The 15,905-nt window shown below is 66.7% G+C and overlaps 2 protein-coding genes across 4 annotated transcripts; both read right to left on the reverse strand.

Moving 5' to 3' along the window:
* Window positions 1–231: 231 nt before the first annotated feature.
* FAM174C (family with sequence similarity 174 member C) lies at window positions 232–3,513 on the reverse strand. Its single transcript, XM_047848315.1, has 3 exons — window positions 2,391–3,513; window positions 1,319–1,435; window positions 232–647 (listed from the first exon to the last, which is right to left on the reverse strand). Coding segments are annotated over exons 1-3 (423 nt in total). The 5' UTR covers window positions 2,696–3,513; the 3' UTR covers window positions 232–646.
* A 1,645-nt stretch (window positions 3,514–5,158) lies between these two features.
* CIRBP (cold inducible RNA binding protein) lies at window positions 5,159–10,426 on the reverse strand. Of its 3 annotated transcripts, XM_047848314.1 has the most exons (7): window positions 10,294–10,426; window positions 7,083–7,191; window positions 6,896–7,002; window positions 6,666–6,819; window positions 6,492–6,573; window positions 6,335–6,405; window positions 5,159–5,935 (listed from the first exon to the last, which is right to left on the reverse strand). In XM_047848314.1, exons 1-7 carry the CDS (start codon window positions 10,315–10,317, stop codon window positions 5,919–5,921), a joined length of 564 nt encoding a protein of 187 aa, XP_047704270.1. In that variant the 5' UTR covers window positions 10,318–10,426; the 3' UTR covers window positions 5,159–5,918. The 3 variants fall into 3 exon arrangements, with proteins under 3 accessions (XP_047704270.1, XP_047704269.1, XP_047704268.1); XM_047848313.1 differs by having other exon boundaries at window positions 5,159–6,405; window positions 6,666–6,804; XM_047848312.1 differs by having other exon boundaries at window positions 5,159–6,405.
* Between the last annotated feature and the right edge of the window lie 5,479 nt (window positions 10,427–15,905).

Here is a 15,905-nt window from a genome sequence, read left to right on the forward strand (position 1 = left end):
GCGTTCTCTCTGGGCCTTTACCCCAGCAGGTGAGCGCACGTCTCCCCCTTCTCTCCGTCTACCTCGTAGGATTCCTCACTGGGCCTTCGGGCAGCTGGGGGCAAGTCCAGAGAAGCCCAGCTTGGTCACAGGTGGGAGGTCGGGGACCCGGACGGAGCCCCGCTCTGTTGCCCACCCACCGCTTACGAGTTAGCACCCAGGGTCGGGCCCCACGCACAGATGAACGCCGGCCACAGAACCACCGCTGCCTTTATTGTCTCCAGCCCGGTGGGAAGATGCTTCCAGACAGGCCGCTCAGGCCGCCCGGCCCCCCTCTCCCCACCCCCGGCAGGCTGTAGCTGGGGGCTGCCTCACCCCACAGAGGAGGCCGAACGGCACAAGTCACGGCCCCACCAGTCTCAAGGTCCTGTGTAAGGCCTCCAGGGCCTCTCTGCTTCCCACCCAGCATCCTCGACAGTCCTGTCTGGGCGAAGGGCCAAAGCGGCCTCGGGCAGAGTAGGCGAGCTAGGCACGACCCACGAGAGCTCGCGGAGTCTGCGTCACAGCCGGCAGGCGGTCAGTGGGGCACGCCAGACGCTAGGGAGCCGGTTCCGTCTCTTGTCCTCTGCCCGGAGCTTCTGGCAACGCTGCCTCCCTGACCTGAGCATCTGGAAGGTGAAGGGGACAGGGTGAGACCCCACCTGCCTGGGGTGATGAGCAGAGGCCTCAGCTGTCTGGCCCCTCCACTCTGCTCCACCAAGAGCTACCTCCTCCAGCCTGTTGGGTGCTGCTGTCCTGCCCATGGGGGAGGAGGGGGAGGGGGGGGGAGGGGGGAGGGGGGGAGGGGGGAGGGGGGGGAGGGGTCCCCCACCCAGAGGAGTTCCCAGATCACACCAGTACCTCCCCCCAGGGCCTGGAAAACCAGAACCGTGCCCTGGTCTCTCGGCCTCTGTTGTCTGTGGCCTGCACCCCCCCCACACACTGGGGTTGGACAGGCCCTCACGCCTGCTCAGGCACTGTTGCTACTGTGTGTCCAGGCCCCCCATCCTCTTGCGACCCACCCCGTCGGCAGCACCCTGGAGTTCATTCTCCACCCGACACAGATCGCGGCCTTCGTGGTCAGGCCAAGGCCAAGAGCCAGCGCCCACCGATTCAAGCGCTGCAGCCTCTTCCCGCCTTAAAGAAACGGCTAATGGGAGCTGGGAGTAGGTGTGCCCGGCCCCGGCCACACGACCTGAAACCAGAAGGCCAGCACCGGGATCGCATGGACCCCACAGGCTGGCGGCCCCCCTGGCTCTCCGACCGGGGCCCCTGCAGGCTCAGGGGAGGGCTGAGCTACCATCTCGGATGCCTCGTCTCAAAGACGATTTCCTCGTCGCTGTCCAGCGAAGCCATCTCCGTGGGGTCCTCGCTGTTGGCCAGAAGGCCGTACCTCTTCCGCTGTGGCTTCTTCAACCTGGAAGCAGACCCAGGCACGCTCAGCGGCCATCCTGGGCTGCGGTCCCAGGCGTGGCTGACGCCCTACCCTGCCGCGGTCCGGAGTCCTCCTCGGCCAGACCCTCAACGCCCTGCTGTGAAACCTCCCGGCCTAAAGTGTGTGTCTCTTTCGCCTCGTAACCACCACCACCTACTACGTGAGCGACAGAAAACGGGCCCCTCCCTGGGCAGCTCCCACAGCTGAGGCCCAGGGGCCAGGGACCCCGGGGGCAGGGCGGGACGTCTCAGAGAACAGAGAAGAGTGTGAGAACGCGGCCTCGCACCGACGGGACTTGAGGGTCGGCCAGAGACGCCATCGGCAGAGCTGTCTCGGGCAGAAGGCCCGCTCCTGACCCCCCAGCCCCGCCGCGGGAGAGGGAGGGGAGCCTTCCGCCGTGGACGCGGCCAGGGCCACGTACTCAGCGCAGTCACTGGAGGGCTGGCTGGGGCTCTCCGCGCACGGTCGGCTGTGCTGACAAAGGCTTCTGGAGGGGCAGCCCCGGAAAGGAGGCCGCACGGGGAAGCCCCTAGCGCGGGGGGCGCGGGGAGGGAGACGGCCCTCCACTCTCCGGCGGCAGAACAGAGAAACTGCACGCGGCCAGCCCCACGACGACACAGCCGAGGCCTGCGCGGCCGGCCGGGGGGGGGGGGGGTGGGGGGGTGGGGAAGGACGCAAGGGGACAGACAAGGCCGCGGCCGGGGTCGCAAGCCTCGCTCGGGCGCCGAGGGACGCCCTCAACCTTGCGGCGCAGCAGCGCCCCCGCGTCCGGAGGCGGCGGGGTTGACGTCACCGCCGGGCCCCACCCACCCCGGCCACGTGACGGCCGCGCACCACGCCGGCGACTCCGCCCCGCGGGGGCGGGGCCTCGCGGCCAACACGTGAGGCGCGAGGCGCACGCCGACTGGCCGCGCCGGGCGGCGTGCGCCTGACGCACCTGAACGCCCGGATGAGGAAGTAGAGCGCGGCCAGGCCGCTGAGGCCCGTGAGCACGTAGAAGGAGCGCAGCAGCGGCGAGCCCGGCGAGTCCGGCGGTCGCGGGTGCGTGCTGTTGTGCGCCGGGCCCGGCTGGCTCCCGTTCGTCACGGCGGGCGGTGGCGACAGCGTGGCCTGCACCGGGCGCGGCGACGGGGGCGCGGCCCCCTCGGCCCCGCACAGCAGCGCCGATAGCAGCAGCGCCCGCAGCAGCAGCAGCAGCAGCAGGGGCGGCGGCGGCGGCGGCAGCAGCACGCGCGGCCCCATGGCCCGGCGGAAGCGGTGGCTGCGCCCCGCCCGCGCGAGCGATTGTCACTCACCGGCGTGGGGGCGGCCCCAGCCAATGGCTCGCGGGGGTGGGGCTTAGCTCTCGCGAGCGCCCCGCTCCCACCTCGCCTAACCCCGGCGGTCGTGGGCGTGGCCCACGGGGCCCAGCCCGGGCTGCGCGCGCACCTCCGGCTGCAGGCCCCGCCCCGGAGCCCACACCTCCTCGGGGGGGTGGGTGGGGGGCAGCTTTCCCGAAGGCACGGGGGTGTCAGGGACCCTCGTGGGGGACGAAGCCGCGCCACGCAGGGCGGCCTGGCCCAGTGCTCTCCAGGCCCTCAGTCCCAGCCAGGGCCCCAGGAACTCCAGGGGCTCTCACCCTGGGAGGCGCCAGAGGCTCCCACCGGTGGGAGAACCGTGGGCACTTAGGCCGCCCCGCCGCCATCCTCCCACCCCCCCCCCACCCCCCCCTACTGGCAGTGGAGGGGAGCCACCGAGGGCCGAAGGCAGTGGAACCAAGGGTCAACCCTAGTGCTCTGCATCCCTAGAGGGGGGCGGAAGGCAAGCAGCTCAGGAAGCAAGCCCGCCCTGCAAGCAGCACAGGTGGGAGGCTCTGGGGGCCACCGCGCCAAGACCCTGGGAGAGAGGTGCCTGCCTCCGATGAGGGAGCCTGTGCCCCTCAGAACCTGAGAGAACTGCCCAAGGGGACAACAAAGAACCGGGTGGTCTTCCCGGCTTGGGGCCAGCTTGTGCCCTGAACAAGGGCAAAGAGGTTTTTCTCCAGCAGACTCCCCCGAACCCCTTTCCCACCCGAGCTCCCTGGCCGTGTCCCAAGCCAGACTCAGATTTGTGTGGACACACCAGCCCTTTATTCAAATCCGACTTCCGTGTCCTGCTCCTGTTGAGGGGGGCGTCCCGGCTGCGGTGCGGTGCCTGCCGCCACACACCTGTCCCCTGAGAGCAATTCGAGTTGCTGCACCTCAGCCTCCCCAGTGACGCGCCTGCTGGAACAAACGGGAGAAAAGAGCCGGCTGCAGGAGAGCCCCGCAGAATGCTGCCCACCCCCGGCCCCCACTGGGGTTACGGGAGGGCAGACCAGGAAAGGAGAACCCACCAGCGGGGTCAAGCGGCAGGGCCAGAGAGCCTCACATCACCCCCCCCCCCCCCAAGAACCACTTACAGGGGACACGGTACGAAGACCGGTGGCTGTGCCTCTGGCTCTTGCTTCCAGATAAAGTCCCTTCTGGGACAGTGAGTCCCGGTCATCGCTGCTGTCTGGCCACACCTCCAAGTCACGCTGGCTTCCCTTCAACCTGCCAAAGCAAAGAAGCGTTACGCCCAGTGTCCTGGCCACAGGTCACATCTGCCCCTCCCCACCTCCCCTGAAACCATCCACAGCTCCTGGGAGGGTCTCAAACTAGTCATCGGGCCGTCCCGGCAGAGGCCCCGTCACAGGCTGGCGTGCCCAGGGTGGGCCTGCGCCTTGCGGATGGGCCAGGCCACGTCCCACCCTTGAGCAGAGCCAGCTGCCCAATTGGGATGGAGCTTAGAGGACCGTGTGGGCTCTGGGAAAAACTCATGGCAGCAACAGACATCAGAGAAAGCTAGTTGGGAGCCTGAGGGACGGAGGTCTGGAAGAGACGGTCAACTGATGAACAAAAATCCCAAAAGGCAGGGCGTTCGGTGGTCTCCAATCCTGCTTACGGATCAAACCTACTCCTGTGGCGTGACCGCCCAGGCCGCTCGCCGGGCTGCAGGCGGGGAAGGGCTAACGGCCCAGATCTGACTCTGGTTCGAGCTCGATTAAAAAAATTAGCATTAAAAAAAAAAAAGTAAAAAAAAAATGGAAAAGGATAAACAGCCAAAGGAACATTCCCCAGGTACAGAACTTTACTCTCAAATGAGCTCTCGACAAGAGGAGGGATGCGGACACGAGCAAAAGGAGTTACCTCGAATTACAGGGCTATTTCCACATATGAGCTAGCCAAGGGAGCAGCTTGCGTCTCAGAGGGTTCTGTTGGGCGCACAACACTTCTGTCCTCCGAGGGGCTGCAGCTTCCATAGGCTAGCGGTGAGAGCTCAGAACTCGTGAAGCGACAGCAGAGCTAGCTAACGAGCCGGTCGGTCCGTGGTCGCCCAGGGACGCTGCCTGCCGTCGGCCGTCTGGCCTGCTCCTCAGCTAAGACGGTCCGGGTCAGCGTCACGTGCCCGGGCGTCCACCGTCCCCCGCTAAGCTGCCCACCCTGTCGCCCACCTTCTCGCCTCACCGGGGCCAATGGCGGTCGGCTGTCAGGAGGGGCCCGGCCAGCGTCTGTCTATTCTGCCTTCCCTGTCTAGCTTTCTGAGAGCCTCAGGCGGGACCGGCAGGCCTGCTGCTCCAGCTGCCCTTTCCGCTCAGTTCTGACCGCCTCGAACCCGAGAGCAGGGAGTGTGTTGTGCAATGAAAGGGAAATGGTCGGAGCAAGGTTCGTTTCAGACGGTCTTTTAATCGGCTTCGTAAAGCCAAAGAAAGCTGCATACAAGAATTCCGTAACCGCTTCAGATACGACATCAATGGGTTATGCGTACGTCTTCCGGTAAAAAAAGACAATATAAATAAACACTTTCAAGAACCTCTCGAAGGGACATCTGCAATTCTTGCTGTGCGTCATACGCAGCACGGAAGGGCCGAAAGGCCAGGCCCGGGGCGGCCGGGCTACCTCTGCCACAGCCCCGGCAGGGGTCCTACCACGCTACGCGCAGAAGCGGTACACAGAGCTGGAGAAAAGCCACAGCTTGCTGAGCTTCCGGCAAAAAGCGGGTTCAGAGTCCATTCAATCTCAAAGAGAAGTGAACCGGGGCACCCGACCTCACGGGCCGACCCCACTAAAAGGAGAAACAAAGAAAGGCAACACAACCAAAACCAAAACCCACACAACCCCCAAAGATTTCCTAAAAAACTTACGGCTCAGGGTAAAAAGAAAAAAAGAAATAAAACCTGAAGTGCTTTTCAGAACATTTCTAAAACCCTTAAAAACGGACAACGCTTCCTTAAGAAGAGTCGTCTAGGAACGAAGCCATCTGGGGGTCAGAAGCAGTCAGGCTGTGTTTGACAAGATCAAAACGGATAGGACTACAAAAGTGGGGTACAAGGAGGTGTGTTCACTACACACGAACGATTCAGCGAAGCTCCCAAAATCCTTAAATATACAGCCATTGGAAGGACGATCTTGAGCAGGAAGGATTTTTACTCGTTGTGTGTAGCTGAGAACAAGAAGCAGGGACACGTAAAGGCACTGAAGCACGCGACAAGACGCAGCATCCGCTCCCGGGTCCAGACCTGGAGGGCGCGGCCCCGCAGCCTCAGGAGAACCTCCCCCCCCCCACCAGCTGAGGGCGGGGCGGCAGGCAGGGCGCACAGGCACCTCTGCCGCCTGCGCAGGGGGGAGGGGCCCTCACGCTGCCTTTCCTTCTTGGTCACTCTGGTTCTGCCTTTATGTTTTGCGGTAGAAATGGCTGCCGGCACAGAGACCGAGAGGGCAGTATCGCCCCTTAGAGGCAAGCACGGTGACAGAGTCTGAGTGTCGCTCGCAGAGGGCGCCAAGGCTCACTGAGCGCCCAGTGCAGGCCCCGGCGGCGAGGTGCCCTCGGAGCGGGACTTACCGTAACTGTCGTAGCTGTCTCTGTAGGACCCGCCTGAGCTCCGGTCGCCATAGCCGCCACCTTGACTCCGGCTGCAAGGAAGACACTTGAGGCTACTTAGGCCCGTCACAGCAGCAGAGTGGCCCGGCCTCAGGCACTGGCACCCGCACGCCCTCACCTGCTGTAGTAGTCTCTGGAGCCTCCATAGCCCCCACTCCTGGACTCAAACCGGCTCCCTCCATAGCCTCGATCCCCTCCTCCTGCAGACAGGGACAGGAAGAGCGGGTCAGCGCCCGCCGGCAGTGTCCCCACCGTGTTCCCAGGGGCCCCGGGCCCCGAGCATAGCACTCACCTCTGGAGAACCCACGGCCCCGGCCTCGGCCCCCTCGGAAGAAGCCCCGGCCGCCGGCAGAGCCACCTCGATAGCCGCGGGATCGGTTGTCGGACGACTTGCCGGCCTGGTCGACTCGGATCTGCCGCCCGTCCACAGACTGGAAACCGGAGACCTGCGCAGGTTAGTCTGTGCTCCCCCGTCCTCGGAGGCGGGGTTCCCTCGGAGCAAGCAAGGGGTTCCGCCCTCACCTTCCCGTTCATGGCCATCATGGCGTCCTTGGCGTCGTCGATGTTCTCAAACGTGACAAACCCGAAGCCTCGCGACCGCTGGGTCTCCCGGTCCTTCACGACCACCACTGCACAGGAGAGACGGGGAGTCTGCGCCCAGCCCTCCCCGCAAGCAGCCCCGCTCCGCCGCCGGCAGCACCAGCCGCACCTTCCGCGATCTGTCCGTACTTTGAGAAGACCTGCTCCAGCGACTGCTCGTTGGTGTCGAAACTCAGCCCTCCGACGAAAAGCTTGCCTTCGTCTGATGCCATGGCGGCCTGCGGCAAACGCTGTTGGATTCCTCACGAGGCGCTCCGGGGCCTCGCTGCTCCCCCCTCCTCCGTGCACACGCCACAGGGGCCTGCGGGGTAAGCCCTGGAGGGCGCCCCCTCTGCCCCCTCAAACCCACCCCTACGACTTCTGAATCCCCAGCGCGCCCTTCGTTCCTGGACCCCCGGGCCCCTCCTCCGTGCACAGCCCAGCCCCGCCCGCAGACCGCGGGGCTCCACGGTTTCACCCGGCTGCCGGCCTCAGGGGACGCTTAAGGCTGGACACTGAAGGCAGGCGTCGGGCTCCGCCGGCACCGGCCGGGCGCACCTCGGGATTTCCGCTTTGCACGAGGGGTCAGACTGACTCCCACCCTGAGCGCCGGGTGGGGAGGGGCAGAGTGCTTGGTCCACTGTAGGGCACCCGAGAGGGGTGGGGGACTGGGCACTGAGCGCGGGCAGAGGCTCCGACGTGGAGCCTGACGTGTGGGGCCGAGGCCAGCTTGGACCGACTCGACGGGCTGGGGGAACCCCCGCCCAAGGGCTCCGGAGACACAGGCCAGAGAGAGGCGCGGAACTGTGCTCCGCTCGCGCTCCTCCAGCGGGAAACCGGGAGCGGCGGCCCTGGCCACGCCACGTGGCCCCGCCCACTGCCGCGCGCATGCGCCCCGCGCACGCCCTGCGCCACTTCATCCGGGCACCCAGCACTCCCGCCATTTCGCCGGGCGCTGCTGTGCGCCCGCGGCCGCCATTTTGCGGTGGCGTCCCGCTCGCGGAGGGCCTGGCCCGAGGGAAAGACGCCCTCCGGCCGCAGCTTGGCCCGGTGTCCCGCTGCCCATCGCCGCCGGCGGGGCGGACTCCACCCCGGGCCCGCCCCGGCGACGCCCCCGCCCAGGGGCGTGACGCCGCCGCCCCGCCTCCTCCGGCCGGCCGCAGGCCGCTCGCCGCCCCGGGCTCGCGGAGCCGGTGCCGCCAGGGCCCTCACCACTGAGCCGGGAAGGTCCCTGACGCAGGCGGGAACAAGGCGCAGCACACCGAGCCAAGCCTCCTAACGCTCGAGTGAGGGGGGGGCGCCGAGCGACCGGCCTTAAGTACGCCGCCGCGGGACCCCGCCCCCTGCACCGCGCCAGCCAATCCGAGGGCTCGGGGGCCGCAGCCGCACCTCATATTCATGAGATGGGGGCCGGGCCTCTCCTGGCTCCGCCCCCTCCCGGGCGCGCGGATGCCGGGCGGAGTAATTGGTGGGAACGCGCCCCGGCCGCAGTCCCTCGCCCGGGAGCGGGGGGCGGGGCCGGCGCACGAGGGGGCGGGGCTGACCCACTTCTGCTTGCCCGCCCCCATCCCCACCTCCTGGCCAGAGGCCGGGAACAAAAGGGCCTCTGGAGGCCAAGGGTCCAAACCTCCTGGGGATCCCCTGCTGTGCTCCAGCCAGCGCTGACGTGTCAGCCTTAGCCAGGTCCCCATACCCTCCGCAGCCCCAGCTGTCAGGACATCTGAACCCTGACATCATTCTGATACACTTGCCCACACAACCCATACCCTGGTACTCCCAGGATCCCATGCTCCTGAACGAATACACCGCTTCACTTGGTCGGCCCCAAGGCCTACCCAAACCCCCGAGACTGAGACAGTCCCACCTCATGGACCCCAATATTCCCCAAGATCCTAATTCCTCTTACTTCCCTACTTTGGGGCACCCCAACTTCACCCAGCCTAGTTTGCCTACAGACCTCCACCAGCACCCACACCTAACTTCCACCCCAACCCTGACTTTTCTGCTTGGCGTGGCGCCTGCACCCCTACACTCACCTTGACAGACACTTGTGCATTCCAGCTCTAGACTGCAGGCTGACCCCAACCTGGGACCCAACCCCACCACTGTGGCCAGCACTGCACCCCGACATTCGTCTCAGCCCTCCAGTATGTGCTCCAGCCTCCTGCCAGGGCTTAGTTCTACCCCTGGTGGGGGCGGGGGAGGGGGGGGCGGCGAGCAATGCTCTGCTCCTCCCCCTGTGGCTTTTTCCTGTCTCTGTCCGGGGGTTCCAAGATCTCTGCTACAAGGCGAACCAGCTTTGCAGAGACCCTCACCCCCAGATTGCTCCTGGGGAGTCCCAAATCCATTTTATGGGAACTGCCTTGTGACTGCCATTTGCTGCCTGCCCTGGTTTGGCTTATGTTGTCTCCTGGGGTCCTGGACCCCTCCATGGGGTGGAACAAACTGGTGAAGAACTCTGACTGCCCAAGTTCTGTTCTAGAATGTTTCCAGAGGGTGGACCCTATGCAGAAGAGTTGGGGGGATTTGGGAACAGAGGACCCTCTCCCCCCCACACACACTTTCTTGCCCACCCCAGAGAAGTTCCAGCCCCACTCCAGGCCTCAGACTTGCTCCCACCCTAAGGTGGGTCCAGCTGAGAAAGGAAGGGACACAGGCAAGGACACGGTCTCCCATGACAAGGTTGCTGGGACCCCTCCTCAGCTCAGGAACCCACTCTCCCAGAGCAGCTCGTGAGTCATCGCCACCCCCTCTGCACCGCCCAGCCCCGCCCCATGCCACAGCCCTCCCATAGACCCCCCGTCAGACACAGCCTGCTGCGTCAGCCTCTCACGCAGGGTGGTTATTAAAAGGAGCAAAAAAAGACATCAGCTCTCAGCTCCCTCTGCCTTCCGCCGCCCGTGGAGGGGGGTGGGGAGCTGGCGGCAGGTATGCCCAGCCCAGGAACTCTGCCCCGCCGCCTTTCTGAGGCGCTCCCCTAGCAAGTCAGGTCAGCGGCTCCTTGCTCCAGTCCAGGCCAAGGTGGCCTGGAATCATCCTCTGCCCCCAGGCCCCCCACACCCACTGTTCTGTGGTAGTGACTCGGCCTTCTGGTTCTGTGAAGTGCTCTGTTCGTTCATTCATTCATTCATTCATTCATTCATTCCGCCAGCACGGTATTATTAAGTGTTTACTACCAGTCCGTTGCCGGGTTACCAGTCTCCACGTCTGCCCACGACTGTCCTGGGTTCCCATCACAGAATGGACCCATACCTGGGGACACCTGTCGCCAGGTGCGCCTGCTCTGGGCATTGTGTGCAAACTGTGAGCTTGTGTCTCAGGTGTGTGGCCTGTCTCCGTACCTGTGTTTCTGTGGTGTCCTGCATCTGCGTAGCCGTGGTGGGGGCGGGGGGCTCCCAGGAGGTAGGGAAGACCTCATCGCTGCTGTGACCGCTGCGCCACGCTCTCCCCACGGACGCGAGGGGGCGCTGCGGCCTCGCTGTCGCCCCAGCCGGGGGTTCCGGGTCCCGCCGCGGACTCCAGCGTTGGGGGGGGGGGGGGGCCTTCGTCCCGCCCACGGGCCTGCCCCCGCGCCTCCGCCAGTGCGCCGGGGATGGGGTGGCGGTGGTGGCGGGGCTGGGAGGATGCGGCTCAAAATAGCCCGGGGCACGGGAGAGGCTGCTATTCGCGGCCCGGACGCGCAGTGCTCGCCGCCTGCCCGGCGGGACTGGGATTAGGCCGTGAGGCCCCCGTCGGCGCTTTTACAAATCGCCTCTCCCCGGGCGGCCGCCGTGCCTGCCTCCGAGACCACTCCCCCCCCCCCCCCCCCTCCCAGAGGTCCAACACCTCCGGCGCTGAGAGCCCCACCCGCGGGCGTCGCCCTGGAGATGAGGCGGGGTCCCCTCGCTCCCGCGGCGCCCCCTCCGCCTTCCCGCCGGGCCCGGCCGCTGGACGCCGGGTCCTCCCCCGACCCTGGTTAATGACCGGGCGGGAGGCGGTAATGAGCGTCTGGGTCCCGGACGGGCGTGGCCGGGATGAAAGGCGCGTGTGTGGGGGGGGACCCTCAGGCCGCGTAATTATCGCCCCCTCCCGGCCGGCCAGGCGGGGGCCGGGACCGTGCACCTGGAGGCCTCCTGGCGGGGGCGCACAAGTGGGACCGTCCCGGCTGACTCCAGCCGGCCCGCCCGGCCCAAATCCGCAGGGCCCAGAGCCAGGGAGGGGGAAGCGGAGACTGGATGAGTGTGCGCGTTGCCAGGTGTGGTGCCCATGTGTGCCCGTGAGCTGCGGAGTCATGGGTAATGGCTGGGGACTGCGCTTGTGTGGACGCGAAAGTGGGGCTGTGTGTGCGTGCGAGTATGGAAGTGTGTGCAGGGAACGCACACGTGTGTGTGCACACACGGGAACCCGCCTGCATGGTACTCCGTGTGCAGGAACACGAGGGACCCCTTGCGTGTGAGCCAAGCGGACCTCAAGCATGTGCATAAGGGGCATGGGTGTGGGCTGTCACAGACAGGTCTGGTGTGCGGGACCTGGGCGAGACAGGGCTCACAGAGCATATGTGCCGGTGACTGTCGGCGTGACGCATGCCCGCAGGGTGGGCACAAGTGTGCACCACGTGTCATCAGTGGCCAGGGTCTCCTGCGGCAGACATCAGCTCCTGGAGGCAGCAGCTGTTCGGTCCCTTGGGGAACCGGAGGGGACTGCCTCCTGGCCTCACTTTCCCTCCTGTTCCTGGAGAGGGGTGTCCACAGTGGAGGAGGATGTCTGGCGCTGGGGACGGGGGTACCCACCCACCAGGGAGCAGCCCCCTGTGACTCAAGGCCCAGGCATGCGGCGGCCGCCATTCTCACACCCTGGTCGCGCTCGCATCCCAGGAACGCAAAGGGCCAGGCGGTGCACGGCTGGTGTTGGTGACCACAGGCCGCACCAAGTGCAGGAGTATGTGGGGGACTGTGGGGTGGGCCCTGCGGCCCACCCGTGGAAGGGCAGGAGGCCGGTGGGAGGCCCCTCCTGCCCCTTGGGTTACACACGTTTGTTCTTCCCGCACTCACGATGCCCCGGAGATCCGGGCGCCGACCCCTTCCTTTCTACCTGGGAAACGGCACGGGTGTGGTGGCACATGCACAGGGACGGGCACCCATCAGGCACGTGCGTAGAACCCACGTCAGGTGCCTGTGAAATGCCAGAGCAGGGGCACCCCCAGGTGGGAGGAGCTGACCCCCACGTGTCCCATCCACTGTCCTGACCTTGGCCCCACACAGGCTCCCTGCAGGCACAAGGTGGGGGGGGGGGGCGGGGAGCAGAGGGACTCCTGTCTGGGGCTTGTGGCGTCTCCATGGCAACCCTGGAGTGCCATAAATGCAGAGTGCCCTGTCCTGTGGCAGCACACCTGTACCCCTTCCAGCTCTGTGTCCCCAGTACTAGTGTTGACGTCCCCCGACTGTCTGCCTCTAGAACGCCAGCGCTGGCCAGGTGTCTCTCTGGGCCTCAGCTGCCTCATCCGAGAAGTGGGTGTTGCAGCAGGGCTTCCTGGAGCCAGTGTGGGGGAGTGAGACGCTTGGGGTTCTCTGGTCTTTCTTGTACGGCAGGACACACAGAAAATGGTCTGTGATCCTCACACCCCCTTCCTCAGTGCCGAGTGAGTGAATGCAACCCCCCCCCCCATCCCCAATCCGGATTGGCAGGTCTCTGCTCCTCTGGAGGGGCCTACAGCCAGGGAGGGTGTGTGGGCAGTGTGGGTGGCTGGAACCACAAGCTTGTGTTTCGGGGAGGGTGCGCAGTCTCTGAGGACCTGAGTTCCTGCCCCTGCCCGGTGTGACTTTCAATTTTGCGGTTTTCTAAAGGGAGGTCTTGGTCCAGGGTGAGAGTGGGGGTGCCGTTGTTTTGAAAATCACACTGTTGACTGAGGTTGTGCTGCCATCGAAGTGTAGGCTGGGGTCCGTCTGTGTGTGTGTGTGGGGGGGGTCTGTATCCGGCAGAGCCCAGCAGGGAGCCTGGCGTTCAGGTGGGGTCAGGATCTACCCCTTAGCTGTTGAGGGGTGCGCTTCTCCGAGCGTGGGCGAGAAGGCGGGCTGGTCGGTCCGGTGGCTGCCAGGGGCCCTGTGTGGGAGCAGGGGGTTGTGCAGATTCTCCGGGAGGCCCGGGGGCAGTGTTGAGGGGGTGGGGGTGGGGGTGGGGCGGGTGCGGCAAGGTCGTAGCCAGCTGTCTAGAGCCCCCCCCTCCTCCAGCCTGCGGGTGATCGCCTCCCCTCGAGGGGAACGGGGAGGGCGGGCGGCCCCGCCCACATTCCGGAGGAGTTAGGGGGTGCCCTCTACGGCCCCAGCCTGCACGCTGACCTCTGACCCAGCCTGAGCCCACTCCCTCCGTCCTGGGCACCCAACGCAGCGGCAGCTGGCCCCAGGGAGGGGCAGCCAGACGGGGGTGGAGGCTGGAATGTGTGCCGGGGGTGAGGGAGGGGGCCCCAGAGAGGGGGCGGAAGTGGGGGAGGAGTCGGTGGGACGGAGACCGAGATAGCAATACACACCGGCCGAGATACTGAGGGAGGCAACGGGGAAGAGAAACAGAGGAAAGGAAAAATAGAACCAGCCAGACGCAGGAGAGGCAGATGCAGAGAAGGAGACGGAGGGGCAGACACAGAGGCAGCCAGCCCGGGACGGAGAGCCAGCGGGAGGGCAGTCGCGGGCAGGGCCCCAAGTGACAGGGCCCCGCCCCCACGCCAGGGCTGGGCTGCTCACCTGTCCCAGGTCACACGGGCGGCCGCCCGTCCCCTGCCCTCCCGGGGCTGGGCAGCTGTGGGTGGGGCTGGAGTCAAGACTCCTGGGTTGGGCCCCAGCGCCCTTGGCTGTGGCTTGGTAACTCCCATTCCCAAGGCGCCCCGGAGAGGTGGGCGGGGCCCGCGGGGCCCGGTGGGGGTGGCTGTGCCCCGGGCACCTGCCTGGTGCTGGGGGTGCAGAAGTCGGCTCCGACCGGGCACCGCTCACTCCCATCTCCCCAGAGGCCCGGCCCGACCCCAAGCCAGACCCTGACCCCGGCCTTTGGCATTTCAGAACCGTGAAGCCGGCCCCAATTCCCCATTTGGCCGCCCCCAGGGCGCTCCGGCCCCAAGCGGACTGCAGTGACCCCGGTGACCTGCTTCCGCTTGCCCACAGCCGTCTCATCACCCAGCAGCATCGCCCACCTGGGCCCAGGCCTCCAGTCCCGGCTCCACCCCTTGGCGGCCACGCCAGTGCACAGGGCCCGGCCGACCGACCCCCGACTCGGTGCTGGGCCCGCGCAGCCTGGGGCTGGCCTCGGACCGAAGGTTTCGGCGTGCATCCTCCCCAGCGGGCAGAGCCCGCTGCTGTCCCCACTGGCCGCTGCCTTCTCTGAGAGGACTCCTGGTCACAGCGAAACTTGCTCCCTTCCTCCGAACGCCTAGCTCCCTGCAGCCCCCTGCCAGCCAGCGCCCCGTGAAGCGGAGGCCAGCTGCAGACAATGCCCCATCTGTCCCTCCTCAGGCCTCTCCTGTGAACCCAGGCCGAACGCCCAGCCATCCAGCCACCCCCTGGATGTTCTGGCCTCTGCTCCGCCCACCTGCTCCCCTCCCTGGGGAGGGGGCCCTCTCCTCCCCAGGAGACAGACTCGGGGAGTCACCCCTTTCAGGTCCTCGCCTCTGCCTTTTCCTCCCACCTTTTGTCTTCTCTCCCCCAACTAACCTCGCAGCTCCCCCCCCCCCCCGCCCCCCAAGCACACCTGCTCGCGCTCCTCCGGGCCGCTTGTTGCACACGTTGTGCCTCCCACCTAGGGGCACCCCTTCCCCCTCCCAACGCTGCCAAACTCCTACTATTCCTTTGGTAAAGCCTCAGGCCAAGCGCTCTCCTCCCGCCGGCCCTCCTGCGTCCCCCAGCCCGGGGGCTGCAGTGCTGCCCCAATCCGGAGGTCGCGTCACCGAATCGAGGAGGAGGGGACAGCAGACAATGCTTGGACGTGGAAGGAGGGGTGCGAGCGAACGCGCCGGTGCGGGGCTCCACGTGCGGCGCCCTCCGGGACGCCCCCTCTTCCGTCCCGGCGCGGCCGAGCCGTCAGACCCTCGGCGCGCCTCCCGCCCCCAAATTTGCAGACGCGCGACCACAGGGAGGAGGCCGCACGCCTCCGCGCTGCGCTTGCGCACTCAGCCGCCCAGGCGCAGTCCCACCTCCCGGCGTGAGCGCCGCGCTGTCATTGGTGCGTGCGCAGGAGCGAACGACGCGGCCGCCAGTGAGGCGGCCCCCGCGGTGGGCGGGGCCCGGGCCTGCGGACGCGCGCACGGGGGCGAGCGGGGCGCCCTCCCCCCTTCGTGACGTCAGGCCCGTTTCGCGGCGCGTTGCCGTGGAAACCGCGATTCCATTTCTGCGGGTTTCCGGGGGCCACCCCCTCCCATTCAGCTTTTTCCTCAATGGGAGGAGGGGGCGGTGCGGGGTAGACTCCGCCCCCTGAGGTCTCCGCAGCATCTGCCCGCGCAGGGCCTCAGTTTACCTTTCCTTCACCTGGCCTGGCCAGCAGCCCCTCTGACCGCAGCTCCCTTCGGCCGGGCACTTCCCCCTGGGTAGGTGTGCGCGATGCGCGGCCGAGTAGGGGGAAGAGGCCAGTGGCCCGCAGCCCCCACCGGGGTGTTGTCCTCCTGGGACCCCAGGGCAGGGCCGTGACCCTTGGACTTCCGGGCTGGGCGCCAGGAAGCGCCCTGAGGGGTGGGTTCCCGGGCAGCAGGGCAAGTGCCCCCCGCCCTGCAGCGTGCAGACACAGCCTGCGATTCAGCGTGTGATTCAGAGGGTGGCCCAGGTGACACCTCCCTCCACAGCCCCTACCCAGCCCTGTGGAGTCACCTGCTTACAGCTCTCAGCCCTGACCCCCAGGGGCGGCTGCGTGGGCGGAAGTTTCCACCTGAGCTGTCTCACCCACACCTCCAACCTGTGGCCCTCCTTACCTGTGGGAGCTTGTGCCCTTGACTTGGAGGTCT

The sequence above is a fragment of the Prionailurus viverrinus genome, unplaced genomic scaffold (genome assembly GCF_022837055.1).
Source record: "Prionailurus viverrinus isolate Anna unplaced genomic scaffold, UM_Priviv_1.0 scaffold_60, whole genome shotgun sequence".
NCBI lineage: Eukaryota > Metazoa > Chordata > Mammalia > Carnivora > Felidae > Prionailurus > Prionailurus viverrinus.

Bases quoted from the DNA above. Each gene is read 5' to 3' on its own strand.
- FAM174C (XM_047848315.1), bottom strand. From the start codon at position 2,695: ATGGGGCCGCGCGTGCTGCTGCCGCCGCCGCCGCCGCCCCTGCTGCTG. The intron at 1,436-2,390 runs GTGCGTCAGGCG...GTCTGCTTCCAG, and splicing joins TTCCTCATCCGGGCGTTCAG to GTTGAAGAAGCCACAGCGGA.
- CIRBP (XM_047848312.1), bottom strand. From the start codon at position 10,317: ATGCAGGACACCACAGAAACACAG. The intron at 6,574-6,665 runs GTGAGTGCTATG...CCCTGTCTGCAG, and splicing joins GGGCCGTGGGTTCTCCAGAG to GAGGAGGGGATCGAGGCTAT. The intron at 6,406-6,491 runs GTGAGGGCGTGC...TCTTCCTTGCAG, and splicing joins TCCAGAGACTACTACAGCAG to CCGGAGTCAAGGTGGCGGCT.